At 46.8% G+C, this 15930-nt stretch overlaps 3 protein-coding genes across 3 annotated transcripts; all 3 read right to left on the bottom strand.

Moving 5' to 3' along the window:
• Positions 1-31: 31 nt before the first annotated feature.
• POJ06DRAFT_52250 (uncharacterized protein) lies at positions 32-11958 on the bottom strand. The gene is made up of 12 exons (XM_056191163.1): positions 11846-11958; positions 11596-11730; positions 11075-11380; positions 8465-11015; positions 8288-8407; positions 8155-8232; positions 4813-8099; positions 4285-4762; positions 634-4233; positions 469-583; positions 323-416; positions 32-270 (listed from the first exon to the last, which is right to left on the bottom strand). The coding sequence occupies exons 2-12, from the start codon at positions 11641-11643 to the stop codon at positions 103-105; spliced, it is 10845 nt and encodes a 3614-aa protein (XP_056046055.1). The 5' UTR covers positions 11644-11730; positions 11846-11958; the 3' UTR covers positions 32-102.
• Positions 11959-12187: 229 nt separating this feature from the next.
• On the bottom strand, positions 12188-14153 carry POJ06DRAFT_245107 (Di-sulfide bridge nucleocytoplasmic transport domain-containing protein). The gene is made up of 2 exons (XM_056186601.1): positions 12774-14153; positions 12188-12723 (listed from the first exon to the last, which is right to left on the bottom strand). The coding sequence occupies exons 1-2, from the start codon at positions 13989-13991 to the stop codon at positions 12547-12549; spliced, it is 1395 nt and encodes a 464-aa protein (XP_056046054.1). The 5' UTR covers positions 13992-14153; the 3' UTR covers positions 12188-12546.
• A 33-nt stretch (positions 14154-14186) lies between these two features.
• On the bottom strand, positions 14187-15393 carry POJ06DRAFT_245105 (uncharacterized protein). Its single transcript, XM_056186600.1, has one exon. The coding sequence runs from the start codon at positions 15088-15090 to the stop codon at positions 14668-14670; it is 423 nt and encodes a 140-aa protein (XP_056046053.1). The 5' UTR covers positions 15091-15393; the 3' UTR covers positions 14187-14667.
• Positions 15394-15930: the final 537 nt, after the last annotated feature.

The following is a 15930-nucleotide window of genomic DNA, read 5'->3' as shown; positions in this document are numbered from 1 at the left end:
TCTCTTCCCTCGGTTATAGCCAACAGTACCGCATTTCTAAGCGCGTCATATGACTCATATTCCGGCATATCTAGCTGATTGAAACACGTATGCTGATACAGATTAGCTTTCAAGCCCAAGGATCACCATAAACTCAACACATGAACTTACTGATGACGGCAGCCTATCCTTGTGACCGTAGTCACGATGAATGCTAAAGCGCGATACGCCATTCATACCCTCGAGCTCCGCGAATCCGTTAAGGGGAACCTTGCTAGTACCAGTGACAAACTAACAGACATTAGAATCCGATAAGGTGAAGTATATACCCCAGCAGACATACCTGGAGTAGCTTTGCACGCTCTTCTGCATCAAACGCTCGTACAGCCCTCCAGAACCACTGAATCTGAGGGGAGGATGGAGAGTAATTTTGATACCTTGAATTCGATCGTTAGTGACAAAACTAGTAGCAGCATAGACTCAACGTACACAGTATTATTTCTCCAATCATCCACATCAATATCAGGAAGCCCCGAAATCAATAGCTCGAGTTCTTGCTCATTAAAGATGGAGATCAAGTCCTTAGGTACAATATCGTAAAATCCTACGGTCCGTTAGCGTATTGTCGGAATCGAGATAGCTACACATACTCACCATTCAAGAAGCTCTCCAATTGTTCTTCGACGCTTGTCAACAATCTATACCCGACAACAAGCTTTACGTATTCATGCTTGTTCTCCTCAGTAACGGGAATATCCCTGCCATTAGGAACCAAGTCAATGATCTTCTTATCGCCATAATCATCGGCCTCCAACGACATGGTCTCTGTGATAACATCGGTAATATCATTTTCAAGCATCCACACCAGCGACTTGTGATATTCAAGATCGAGTGTCTCCATATCCTTCAAGGAAACCTGCCTGCCAAGAATTCTCTTATAGACAGCTCTGCTAAAGTGGCAATCCAGAACACGACCTTCGTAAAGCGCTTTGCCGATTATTCTTCCAATAAACTTGAAAAACAGTAAGTGCTCCGGATTGACACCGGAAGTCCGGTTGGGATGGAATGTCGTACGATCCGAGGCAACTGGAGTAAACAGTGCGTAATCCGGATTGAACATCTGCCTTGCAAGAACCTGAAACCACTCTCTGGTGACACCGCCAGCATCAACGCCCTCTTCGCCGTGGAATCGAATATTAAGCTTCGAATACTTAATCTCGTCCCCAGTTTTGAAGTATAATGCCTTGTAGGAATCAAGGAACACCTGCTCGCGACGAACGTTCAATGACAAAGCTCTATGGATGTGGACGGCTTGTGACCTGGCATGTAGTTGGCGATTGAAAAAGTTGCGCTTGTTGTCGAAATCAAGGACCTTCGGGTTCTTGACTAAAATTGAGAATGAGCCACTCATTAGCTTCGGGTTATTTCGAACCATTTGGTTCAAAATCTTTCTATGTTCATCTGTAAACTTGAAGAATAAATGCTGCATATTGTCGGGTGCAGGATTTGTCGGGCCAGTGTCTAATCGCACTACCTTTCCGGATGGCTGAGTTGGCTTTGGCGTCTCCCTCAGCACCTCATATTTACACACAACCATGAAAGCCTCGATCAATGGTAGTAAAACCGTAGCCACATGAAGCATATCTGACCGCTCTTGAATTTCTCGTAAGACCTCTCCAAGAGCTTTCCATAGTAACCCGAAATCCAATCCAGAATACAGCCTAATAAGGATATCATCCGACGCATCATCTGTCCTACCTTCGGCTTCCTTCTTCTCGCGTTCAGGATCGAAGAGGTAGTCCACCGCCGTTAAAACTCGCAGAAGTTTGGCTTGATCAGAGCTGGCGGGAGAAAATCTCGAGAGCGCCATTCCTTGGATATCAGAGCCACTTTTAGCCTGGTTTATCTGGCTGGTGAGCTCCCGCAGATCACGTGGCAATGACTGACCAAGCTCTTGAGCTTGACGGATCAGTTCACTACCAAAAATATCCTTAGCCCCTGGCACCGCTGACAGGTTTTGCATGGCAGCTAGTGTCTGCTGGAGGGTTCGATTTGGACATTCGCGAGCAGTCAAGATGTTGACAAGGAGGCAGAGATTATGCTCGGGAATAACAGGAGGTGACAGCTTTCGTTGAGGCTGTTTAATTTCTTCGACCTTGGCTGCAGAAGTGGACTGCCCAGGCTGTGGTTCATCTTTCCCTGTCACTTCATTGGTAGCAACGTTCGCATCGGCTGGGACCTCATGGTTGCTGTTCGTTTCCTTCGCTGTTTCCTTCTCCTCCTCTTCCATACTCCTCTTTACCAATACCTGCAGTGGTCTTGTGATCTCCTGGAATAGCATTGAGAGCATATCCATTGCCGAAGCACTATCGCGGATCATAGGTCTATCCAGTAATGCAAGTAATGTATTAATCGGATACTTATGCGCTTTAGATGCAGAGACGTCCTTTAGTTTTCCTTTCCGGCTCATCGTTCTCTTCAGTCCAATTGGACTCTCATGCTCGATTAAAAAGTAAGATGCTAATTGCCGATTTGCCTTTATAATATGGTCGAGGGCCTGTAAGCACTGTTGAGCCAATACAAGGGGCGAGACCTCGGCAGAACCATGATGGGCCGGCCCGACGATACCCTTGGCAGGAGTCACGGGCGTTTTCGGAGTCGCCGACGGTTTGGTGGGAGTATTCGAAGCGACGGTTAGTTGAGGACGAGCTCTAGCCCAAATCTGACTAAAACTGCGCTCCACCGAGGCCACATCCGTGCTACCATCTTGGAGTATCGAAAGAATCATATTAAACAACTCCGCTCTGCTTTGCCTGTTGGCCGTCACGCTGACGAGCATGTCGTACAATGGGCTGCGCTGGTTGCTAGTTTGAGGTAGGTATAATAATCGGACTAACGAAGCGATACCAGCCCTGTCGACAAGCTGTATACCATTTCGGGAAGAGTGATGGCCGGATCCTGGCCCATCTGGTAAGTGAGTGCCTGACAGCCGCTGTAAACGGTGCCCATTACTGCCTCTAGCAGGTGGCTCAATCTCCAAGAAGTCGTTGATAGTGTGAAGATTATGGCGTCTTTGTAATTCATGTGCCTCATCGGCTATAGTAGGCGGCAAATGGGCCAGGGCCTCTTCGTCCTGCTCGGCCAATATGGTCTGCCTCAAAGCTGGGTCCAGTGTTGCCAAAAATGTTGCAAAGTCGATATCGGACGCTGGAATCTCTGTAGGCGCATCCCGCAGTTCACGTTCGCGCTGCAACCGTCGACGTTCGGCTGCCTCTTGCTGTAACAGCTCTTCGCGAATATTCGGAGGCAGAGCAGCAAGGAACTCGGCCTCAATCTCAGATTCAGGCTCTCCAATATTTGGATTGTTACTGGATTGCACCTCTCGAATATGAGATGCGAGAACTTCTTCTCGCATGTCTTCCGGCAGTGCCTCCAAAAACGATGGGTCAATACCCATCCCCGTGACGTCGACTTCGCGTCCACCAACTGTCACAATCATTCTCGGCTCACTGGAAACGCCAGCAGATTCTGTATCTTCTGGGACTGCACTGCTTTCGACATCCTCCATTTCATTGCTCTTAGACTCGCCAGTGCTACCGCCTTCAACTGCAGCAGCCTGAACTGAAGCATTACTTTCTTCGGCCTGACGCCTCGCATTTGCCTCGGCTTCCTCAGCTGCTTTTCTCTCGGCCTCAGCCCGTTCCCGCTCGAGTTTCTCCTGCTCCTCCTTCTCTAGTCTCTCACGCTCCTTGCGACGTCCTTCGGCCTCGGCTGCCTTCCGATCTTGATCTTCTTTAATCGCAATTGGCAGAAGAAAATTCAAAATGTGATTTATGACTTGTGAAGCCTTGTCATTCACAGTCGTGCTAAACAGTATACGCGCTTCTTCTTGCCATCGCACGAGGGTAGACTTCGGACTAAGAGTCGATACGATGGACCAAGGATCTTCACGTGATTGACGATTCATCCTGGATGGATGATAGCCAAACACGGGATCCACATCGCGTGTTATAATCACATCATTACCGCCAAACTCACCAGTATTTCCGGCGCGATGATGATGGTGGCGAACAACCTGCTGAAAGAGGTCATTTAGAACTCGTAAGTCGCCTTCAGTTGGAAGGCGCCGAGAATAATACGGCCGATACGGCAGATCGTTTGGAGTGCCACTGCTGCCGCTCAGCGCAGATGCGATTTCTTCATTTGGAGGCTGCACAAGTAGAGGATTCGTCGCCGTATCCAAGTCAGACCAACCTAAAGGTTGATTAGCACACAAAAAAATTCCCCCCAGACGAGCAACTATACCTGGAATACCTGATCCTCGAATTCCCGTGTTAGAAAATATGTGGGGATTTCGGCGAGTAGGAAACATCTCATCATATGTACCGATTTCTTCAATTTCCCATCCGAAATTGGGTTCGTCGTCCCCATCTTGATCAATATCATCTGCATAGTCCATATCATCTGTTGGGACCACGTCATCTGACTCTTCGCCGTCCTCGGGTTCCTCTTCATCCTCCTCGTCTTCATCGACCTCTCCCTCTTGCTCAGGAGTGTCTCCCTCATCTCCCAGAGCTCTTGCAATTTCATCTAGTGGATCACCAAAGTCCTCCATGTCATCACCGTCCAGCTCATCCTGCCACTCATCATCCTCTTCATAATCTTGAATGCTCTCAGCGTCCAATTCGTCCTCGTTGTCTTCCTCAGCTGATTGCTCGCCTTCATCATTGTCGTCGCCATTCGAGTCGTCATCATGATGAATTTCCTCGACGACAATCTCCACCTTATCCAAATCAGAATTTTGATAAACAAAGCAAAAAGAGAGGACCTTACATTCATATGATCTTCGTCTTCGTCACCCACATCATCCTCGCCCTCCTCAGTAAGATCATCCTCGCTTTCCTCGTCATCCTCGTAATTCATTTCCTCATCAGCATACTCCATGACATCTTCGTCAGCATCTTCGTCATCCTCGTCATCATCGTCCTCCTCATATTCCATATCTTCGCCACCGTCGTCAGTGCCAGAAATCTCTGAGCCATCCTCGTCGTAATCGACGCCTTCCTCGACCTCATACATTCCAAGAGCTGAGTTCGAGAAGAAATTTGGCGTCTCCTCCCTATACTCATCTGGCCCAGAGTCAGTTGAAAAATATTCCTCTTCAGCTGGCTCGTGGGGCTTGGTCATTGTCAAGACGTCAGCTAGGTCAATCGATGCGCGCGCAAGCTTCGTGAGGGGTCTGAGCAGCATTCTAACGACCTTCTGGGCGCCTGGGAAATTAAGATCTATCTCGTTCAAAGCCGTAGTGAGTGTTCCAACAAAACTTTTCTCAAACATGATTTTCGCCATAGCGTTATCGTCCACTTCGGTCGGGGGAAACGTATTCTTCGAGCCCATCATTGAGTTATTAGAGCGGCCATTCAAAAACTTGTAACATAGAGTACCAAGGTTTAATAATCGTGAGTAACGTACTCCTAACGGGTCCGATGATGTGGACACGTCTTTGAACGCACGAAGTGTGGCGTCGAGGACAAATTTTCGGATGTGAAGGATTGTCAGATCTTCTTCGCCATTCTCAGGATGCTCTCCAGTGCCACTGACTAAGGCATAGAGTAGCTTAACAGCAATATTCGAAATGCAGACTCTCTTCTTGAATTGTATGTCATCTGAGGTAATCAGACCACCAGTTGGGAGCAATTCATACAGAAAGTAATTCAGAACGGCTAGTCTAGGCTTCGAAGGTGTGTTGAAAGTCTGCCCTCGTCGAGAGTAACTGATAAATTCCAACTTACACTGATTGTAAGATGCCAAGAGCTCGGTCAGTACTTCCAAGAGAAACGCACGATAGAGAAACTGGGGATGTTTCAAAGGGTTAAACTCGACCTTCTGAGCTTGATCCGACACCTTGCCCTCGCCCTCCTTCTTATCTGGTTGCTGTTGTGGGTCCTCTTTGGTTGCGAACAACTCGTTTAACAAATACTGCATCACGCCAGTAGTCTTCTCAAGTGACAGCACCTTGCTCGGAAGTGGTGTGTCAGCAGGTTTGGCATCGGTCATTTCCTTATCTTCGTCGTCCACTTTTTTGGAATCATCACCCTCGCCTTGACTTGTGTCTGACCTCGACGCCACCGTTCTAGGTCCTTGACTCTTTAAAATGATGCTTTGTTGTCGAGAAGGAATTTCCGGTGACAATACTAGCTTGCAAATGCTGTTCGTAACCTTGACAAACGTTTCCGGACTCCGTACAACCACATGCGAGTTTCCTCTAATGAATGACTGGACATCGACAGGTCGGGCGCGAGGTTGTGAAAACCAGTTTCGAATTTCTATAGCGATCAACGTCTCTAACGTTTCCGACGAGTCGATAACGTGGCGTAATAAAATACTTGCGTAATTCTGTAACCTAAGTTTGCTGTCTCCAGATACATTTTGAATCGCAGTAAACAGTGATCCGATTGCACCTTTCTCGAAAGCTGCAAGAGCAAATTCATATTTTCGAGTAAGTATTACAAGTACCCTCGCCACCGCGGCAGCTGTGGTTTCAGATTTCACCGTCGGCAAATTCATAATCGCGTCAAACAGTGCCGCCTTTGTTTCCATCGGGACCTGGTCCAACTCCACAATTGCCCCGGAGAGATTATGCTCAAATGTCACAGGTCGTGGCTGTTCCGCATCTGATAGGATTCGCTCCACAATTAGGAGCACGTCAGGCACCCAAGTGTCGTTCCCATTTCGATCGAAGCGCAACAGCCTAATAAACAAATCCCAGTGTTTTCGCAAGTCTGATAACGAAGCGGCAAAGAAGGCCTCGTTTTGGAGATGTAGACCTAAGAGATGAGCTGTGGATTTGATACGCACTATGCTCTTCTCGTCAGATATATCAATGGATGAAAGATGACCGACAATCTCCATAACTGTCTGCTTCTTCATGTCCACCGACGACAATTTTCCTCCAAATGACGCATTCAGTAGGTTCGAGAGTTCGAATACAACCTCCGGATGCGTCTCGAGTATTGTAAGCGTCCTCGGAATGACATCCTTCCGAATCTCATCGCGTATTCCATTTAGCTCGCTGACCGATAAACTCTTTGCCTCCTCCTTGTGCTTGCTAGCGGCGACTGTCGACGACGTTGATGATTCTGGATCAGCCATTGGAGTGTCTTCCCCATCGTACTCCACTACTTCACCACTGTAATCGATCTCACCATCGCTAGCGTCCGATTCACCAGCTGACCTGTCACCACTTTCGTGCTCAGCACGTTCAATATTTTCGGGATCGTCGTCGACGTCAATATCATCTGATTCAACGTCCGGGGGACCTGTAGGAGTGTTGGAGGTAGCGGGATCGATAAGAGCTGCTAGTGCTACAGCTGCAGCAGCAGTTCCAGCCGCGGATGACTCGCTTTGATCTTCCCCGGGCTGTGTCGATGGTCCAATTTCTCCCGTTCCAAGTGGAGTTCCTGCACCGGACCCGTAGGAGAGGCTGCTCCGATTAGCAATTAACAAATCGGCTGCTCTGTTCACTTGGTTCGACGACCTTCGCAGTGCCACCTCAACCACTGGTCTGGCAAAGCCTAAATCCATAAGCTGTCGTACTCCGTCTTCGGCCGCTTGGAAAGAGGCTGCTGTCAACTGATCTGACGACCATTCTCGATCTCCCGAGGCAATACATCCACTTTCACCGTCAGCATTCATAATTGAAGCCAAAATTCCGATTAGGATCTTCAGCACCGGCGATGACGCATTTAGAAGTTCCTCGGACTCCCAGAGCTTTTTGATCGTAGGAAGCACAGCCAGTCGTAACTCAACTAAGAACTGATTCTGATTGAAATACTCTGGGCGATCGCGATCGCGTTCTTTCATTGCGAGACTTCCGGTCTGCGATGAGTCGAGAACAGATTTCATGTTTACTAGTGTCGAAAATATCTGCAACACGACCACATCGCCAAATGTCATTGCCTGCTTCGATAGAATGGACTTGTCGCCATCGTCTGCGGGTGGTAGACTTCTGAGCTCGTACCAAAGTGATTCGAGCACCTTGATAAGAAGTTCAATGCCACCTTGACGCTTGAAGCAGATAGCAACAACTGTTTGCAGGCTTGTAGTAGAAACGCGTTGATCTGTCACTCGTTAGCAACTGGAAGTGGAAAGGTAACAGTTAACGAAATATAGTACCATCGAAGAGAATGTTCCGACTGGCTGAAAGCAAAAGCACCCAGTAAGCATATTTATCTCTCTTATCCTGAAATAGATCTAGAAGATACTGGTTAGCAATTGTAGCGAACCCCCAATTATGAGCGGTTCATACCAATTCTCGAGTATGACAGGCTCGCGACTAAGGCTTTGGCCAACATCTCCCCAACACTGAAACCATGCTTCTTCTGAGACGCATCTGGAATCCGTCGCGAGAGTGTGAGCTTAGAAAGACCTGCATGTTGTACCATTAGCCCATCTTATTCAGCACAATTGAAGCAATGCAAAATACCTGCAAAAATCTTGCTAAGGGTTCCAGGCACCTGACTCATCATGTATCTCACGATTTTGATATTCTTGTAACGATTATCAGTTACATCAATTTTGGCTTCCGCTTCCGCAACTTCGTTCTTCCGCTCTTGTTCGTTGTATCGATTTCGACCTTCCTCAAAGCTGATAACGCGACTTGCATCCCGCCACTCTTCCGAAAGTCCCTTTGTAATCACGACGTCTTCCCACAAACAGTTCCGCTGCAGTTTTCCAAAACTGGTCAATAGCTGTTCAAACTCGTTCACTGTGCTGAATGGTTGAATCATTGGTAGCGTCGACTTTGAGTGAGGATAGATCATATGTGCGTACATCTGAGAGAGCAGAAAAACGAAGCAATGAACTGAGTTCAGCGACTTCATAAACTGGGAAGCTAAATCGCCGTCTTCTGTTTCAAGATGCTTGAAGAAAGAATCCGGGTCATCGTAATCCAAAAATACGTCGATTTTCTTCATGGTTGCCGAACAAGCCTTCAAAATAGTTGTGATAGTCCAGAACGTGTTGACTTCGGTGGCTAATCTGAAGACACGAGTCAACGAAATTGCAGGTGCCCGAGAAGGAAAATCGTACGGAAGACTGGGTAAGCTGTAAAGCCTAACTAGATACACCAGACCATCCCGCTTTATAAACTCTTTGCAATGCACATTATTCTGCAAAAAAGCCTCTAGAAATCGAGCATAGCAATCGATCAATGACATGATTTCCGAATTGGCATCCTGGATAACCAACTCATCATCTGCATCAGTCTTCAGGGCATCCGCACGAACTGGGAAGAACCGCACGCCGCCTGACATCGCCTCTCCAGCCAGAGAAATATCCTTAGCAACTTGTACTACCTCAGCCATGATTTCTTCTTTCAATGCAGGATGGTGCCGAACCATCTCATCAAATGCGCTGCCCAAACTGCTTGGTACACTGGTAAGAGTCATGATTTGTGCGTGGAAATGCATCTTGAAAACCTGAAAGTATTTCTTCAGTGCTCCTGACTTCTGCACCAGATCGAGTCCAGCATTATTGAGGCAGATGGCTCCAATAGCATGCGGGATAGAAGTCGTCTTGGACAGCTTGATTAACTCTGGAATCGAATCAACAAACACCTGAGGTAATTTAGACTCGCCTATGATGGTGTACGACGTTGGCTCATTGTGAATGAATGTGGACATCATGTCGATTGCGCACGAGACGACGTTGGTGCCAAAGAGCGCCGAGTTGGATATGACCTTTTTTAGCGAGTTGAGAATGGACGACTCAACCAGATTTCGAAGACGATCCGCATTGCCAGTGGAAGCCATCATACTAAGTAGAAGCTTGAAAAGAGATTTGAGAAACTGCGCGCGGACGTAATTCATTCTGAAATCCACAAGAACAGTCTGTTCTATATCCTCGGGATTAGCGATAGAGTAATCCACTTCCTCCTCGATGCGCTTCACAACAAAGTCCAGGCCACCAAGTTGAACGAACTCATTGAACGCAGACTGCGCGACACACACCATGTGCTGAACGACCGTAATTGCCATGGCCAGAGTGGTGAAATCCTGAGTTGGTGTCTCAAGAAGCTGAACCATGACAGACATAAAACCGGCGGTTACAAGGACTTGTACCGAATGGCTACTGGACGCCAACAACGGAATTAGGTTCATTAGCCTGTCAGCGAAGTATGCGTCGACGATCTGCCCATGTGACAAATCTTTTACAATTTGCCTTACAATGTACAGCAGGACTCCATGATTGACATTCGCACTCAATGATGATAAAATCTCGTTGTGCTTGGCGCGATGATGCGAGAGTGACTGCAGTGCCTCGATAGCCAGCGTCCGAAGCCATATCGGAACATCGTTGTCGGGGTGGATCAGATCACACAGGGACGGAATAAGCTGAGGATTTCCAGCAAAGAGCCGCGTCTGAATAGAATTTTCCTGAGCGGTATAACCCAAAAACTCAATCGCAAGGCATCGGACTGCGACGAGCTGCCGTCTCATTTTTAAACTCTCCGATCCCGGTGCAAATGCTTTCGCGGATCTTGTCTTCAAAAACACCTCAACGAGGAAGTGCTTAGGAATCTCCGTAAACACACGGTTGAGCAACCCATCCAAAGAAGTATGTGCTACTTCATTTGATGACATTGTGAACGATAGCATTCCATCGCCCGCTTTTGGTTCGCCTGGAGATCCTCCTCTATGGAGAGGTAGTGGAGAAGGCGTAGCTGGATGTCCCACCTCGGGTAATACCAGACTATTAGTGGTGTCTTTGTAATATTGTAAGTGGATGTCAGACCAACTGCTGTCCCACTCTTTGGATGGGTCAACAAAGTCGTACAGAGAGACTTTTTGCGTGATCTCAACAGGAGTTGGCGGCGGAAAAGAATTCGCGAGTTTATACATTTTTTCCAAACTAATGACGAATATACTTGACCGGCCCGAATTCGCTTGCGCATATCTTTGGGCAAGCCTCGCGCAAACCTTCAACGTTGAGATCAAAATTGGCAACGACGTAGTATAGAGCAAATTGGAGAGATACTTTAACCACCTGTTAGATAATTTTTGTTTTCAGTCCATCTCTAATAATAGTCACGTACCGAGCCACTGGCATACAGACTTCTGTGCGAGCACTCCTCAAGCAGAAGTGCCGAGAAATCAAGTATGGCAACGAGCGTTTCCTCCTCATCCGCACTGAAAACATAAGCTGACGGCATATTGGCTCTCAGTCCACTCTTGTTCACTGCCGTTTCCAAGATCTCATCGAATCGATTCAAGACGGGAATCCAATGGTGAAGATCACCGCGTGGCTGGTCCCATAATGGACCGAACGATCGGATATGTTCCGCAAGATCTGGCTGCGGACATGTTTCAAGTGTGGATATGAAATTCGCCAGTGACGGCGGCTATATGATTAAACCAGCGTTAGCATGCAGATCAATGAAATTCAACCAACCTACGGCGGTGACTGGCGTGCGAGACTCTGACCCCCCGATGCATTAAATCGTATTCCGATCGTTGATGATTTTCACCGACCACAAACAGATTTTCATCAGGATCAGTCATGCCTAATCTCCAAAACCGGTAGCACATCCAACGTCTTCGTGTGAGAAATGCATACCATGTGGGCCAGCCGTTTGGCAGATGCAGGACTCTTCTTTATCCTCATTGAACCGATATCTTAGCTATCATTCGCGTAGTCGAATCGCCCGACAGTGAGCACAAAATTGCCTGAAAATTTTGCTGCGATCTGTGGCTACATTTGCAATTTAGCTGCCGCCATGAAAACTTCACAGTCAAGTTCCAATCGTGAGCATCATATGATCATCCGGCGCGGAGTAATCACTTATATTACCACGAAAATGCCATACCTGAGCTGATGAGCTAGCACTACTCAAGACAAGGCCGCAATTGGATATATTATGAAATCGGTTGCTGTAATAGAATCGCTTAAGAGATTTACGAGAAATATCTGACCGTCAAGTCCTGTAACGCGTCTAGATGGCAGTTCAACGTTTACGTCAAATCTCTCGCGTAACTACGCCGTTAGTGCATGTGCAGTCGAGACGTATAGGGAATAATCGTGCAACGTTAAAACAAATAAGCCATAATCGCAGAAAGTCGAGCAAAGAGCCAACCTTATGACGACAGAACTTCTACCCACACCATGGTAACGTTAGTTATTCCGTTTTAATAGTACTTAAGAAATGTAGATCCACTGATGTAGTATGATTTACAATATGATATACAAGTATGATATACATCCGATTTTCGTTTCGTAGGTTAATGCTATATTCAACCGAACTCGAATTTCTTCTCTTCACCGAGACAGCACGAAAACTCTGAAATTATGTCAATATTTACATGCTAGTGCACCAACTTTAAGTTACACTGCTGCCAATTTCCTATACAGTATAAGCCATGTCCATGTGATAACTCCCATGCCTAGTCGTCTCAGTGCAATACCATATATTGCTCGTAAAATGCCTTAAATAAATAGCTTTTCAAACCAAACTTCGACAACACCTAGATTTGCAAAGCCACGCAAACTGTAAACTTCTAACAAAACCGTCTACTTTACAGTAGTTTGAGGCGGTGGTAGAGCACCAGCATATTCGGAATTTTCCAGTTGCGATTGGCTATAAATTCTTTCCAGTACTTGATGGTGCTGACCACCTGCCATTGAGGAAGGGGCGACCTTGCTAGAGGAGACATAAACAGAGCCAAATATTAGGACAAAGACAAACGCCTAGATTATGTTAAAATCAGGCGGAAATCGGTGAAATAGGCTACTCTTACCATGGTCTTATATGAGATTTCCTCAATAAACCTGTTGACGATTTGTGCCACTATCTCCGCACTAACCCCTGCACGGCCAACGTCATTCGCATCGCGGGTCATGCAAGTTTCCATATCGTTGCAGAATAGCTCTAACTTTGGCACGCGTGATTCAGGCATGCAACCATTGGCAAGATATTCATCTCTGCACTGTTTGATCTTGCCTTCCGCCTCCGAAATGTAGCGAGCGATCTGTTGCGAAATATCATTGCGAATCATGAGAACAAACGACATAATGAGATACAACATGACCAAGACCAAAAACACATTGAAAATCAGCTGCAGATATGACGCGAGGACAAATGGTAGATTATCATGTCGGGATAAGAAGGCAAATAACGATGGATTATGATGATCGGTGTTAACGAGACTCCCGCCAGGCAATGATCGAGACACCTTGCGAGGCGATGACCCTATTCGGGACGAGGAACCCTTTCTAGGTGACCGTAAATCTGTTGTTTTCTTAACGACTATCCTTCCGCTCCAATCTGAGCCTGTGTCGCTATCGTCTCCCTCTTCATCAACAAAGCCATCGTGACACTCATCTGGGAATTTAACTTTCTTGCTCCCAGATTTCTGCGACGAAGACTTCCTCTTGGACGACAGGCTTAGCAATTGCTTAGCTTTAGTCAGTGGGCTGGAGCTGTTGCCAGCCGAGTTACTTCGAAATACCTTTAAAAATTTGCTAGAAGCACTTTCTGGTACTATTTCGCCATCACTCGCATCCGCTGTGTCCATTAGGGTCGTACTGTCTTTCGCAGTGCACAGCTTCCTTGAGGACGGTGATGGAGGAGACGATAACATGACAACGTCTTCATCGATAAGATTCATTGGCGACTGCGCGGCGGCCGACTTCGTCGAGGTCCCGCGGCCATAAAGAGGACTGGCTGTGGTGCTTTGGTATGCAAGTGACGAACTGAAAGGGTGGTGTCCAATACCCGTTGTCCTAGGAGTATAAATTGGGGTCTGCTCCGAAACGCTCCGTGAGCTCTGCGAAAAGGATCCAGGCATATTAGAATCAGATGCGGTGGCAGCCGCCGCCATAATTGCTGCATCTCGAAATGGTGATGTCGCATCTAACACAGGTCCACTTGAGTGATACGCGAAATCCATAGGGGTTTCGTGTCCCCTTAGAAGAGAGCCGCGATCCGCAGGCGAATAATCCATAGTATCCATCATATTCGATACGCTTAGCACTAATTCCTGGTTTTAACGCGAATTCGGTAAAATATGTGAGCTCTCGCCCTGCCAATGTGAGCTGATGTAGTGACAGATGATGGAGGAGAAACTAAGTTTAGTTTGTTGTGGTCTGCGACAGAGTTACCCTAACCACGATTTTGTGGGATGTTGGTTTTGCATGATAATCAACTTCGGGCGGTCTGGCACATATACGCATAGGCCTCTCAAGCTCAAACTCCGACAACTATTGGAGGGATGACTCAGCAACAGTCGGTTAGATGATATCATTAATTATTGGAAATATCTCATGATGCAAATTGCAAAAAGCTGAGTGAAAAACGTAATAATACAATCCATAAGAAGTACAAATCATAGACAATACCTATGTCACAAGCTATCCGAGAACCAATCCATCCAAGAAAGAAATAGAGCAATTACTAGTAATAACGACATTGACAGGAAAATCTGTCTATACGACATTGACAGGAAGATCTGTCTATGCCCATGAATGTGTGACGCTGGGACACCGCCAAAAGCACCAATAATTCAACCCATAATAATAGCAATTTAACAGCGAACACCTTGACCGTTGACTCGCACATATTCGTTCCATAAATTCTATTCCTATCACTTAAATAACAAAGAAGTTTGGGCGTGTCACAACCAGCACGCTACTCTAGCGTGACTTTTCTTCTAGTTCGTGGTCGTCTTTGTCAACATCGCCTAGCGACACAGTACTGGTAGCAGGATCGTGAAGGAAATCAACTTGCCTCCGCGCATAGACGGCGGGAGGCGTTGGTACACCGCCCACACCGGGCTGTTCAATCAGTCGAGACTGAAGCGCAAGAATATAGTCTCTGAGTTGGAGGTTCTCCTGTCGCAAACTGTCGATTGTCTCTTTCGTGGATTTAAGCTCCAAAACTTTTGTCTCAAGGTCTTTGATGTAACACTCCTTGCGCTGACGAAAAGCACGCTGCGCAGCACGATTTTGAGCGGCTCGTTTGCTTGTTGATAACTGGCGACCGTTCTTGCTGCATTCGCCAACCGGTGGAATCTCCGGAGGACTGTCCTGCGGGATTTGTACTTGGTGAGTCTCCATAGTCGTATCACTTAACAAGCAATATCACTCGACTTCTAAGAAACCAACAAAGTCATTCAAGACTTTATTGTGTAATTAATAATACTGGGTGGCGCGGGACAGATGCGATATCGGAGATATGAAGCAATCGTTATTAATATGCCGGAAGTTCTCTTCTCGAGCACGGCCGTATTAAAAAACTGACAGGCGCGATGCAACTAAAGAAAGAATAGCAACAAGCTGACAAGGAATATCGTAGAATTTGAAATATTGCGAGAGTGTCTTAGTCGGCAATCATGAATACTTCCGAGATTGAGAAGGACGGTGGGACGTTTAAAAGCAAGGTTGAAGGTCGTGCGGCCCGTGAGGCGCGGATAACCTTCGCGGCTCACACTCTACACCGATATTATGAATAGCAGAGAAAGAAAGGACAAGTTATTATTACAAAATTCCCCATTTCAACTTGACTGCAACGGACAGCAACCAATGACTGAATAAGTCAACCTGTATGACTATAGATATAGATTATGTCACATCATTTGCAGCAGTATGGAGAGAAAGGCTGGCCAACTATTACGATTCAAATATTTGCTGTAAAACTTTCGAATTCACATACTTTTACTTAACGGTCTAAATAATGTGCAACCTTCACACAGGATGCCGATGTTTCGGCTTCCGGAAGTAGGTCATCGAGTGCGGAACGTTCAGTTTATCGAGACGGATGATTAAGCCGGGTAACACCCGCTTATTGCTGATGACGGAGCACTGGACCCGCTGATGAATAAGCACAAGTAATCAGTCCGAAGGGCAAATAATCGGTCCGAACAGCCGTATCGTTGCGATACATCGGCACTAACTTCT

This window comes from Lipomyces tetrasporus (assembly GCF_029532465.1).
Source record: "Lipomyces tetrasporus strain NRRL Y-64009 chromosome Unknown POJ06scaffold_2, whole genome shotgun sequence".
NCBI lineage: Eukaryota > Fungi > Ascomycota > Lipomycetes > Lipomycetales > Lipomycetaceae > Lipomyces > Lipomyces tetrasporus.
Note: the sequence above shows the minus strand (reverse complement) of the source record. Positions and strands in the feature narration are given on the sequence as shown.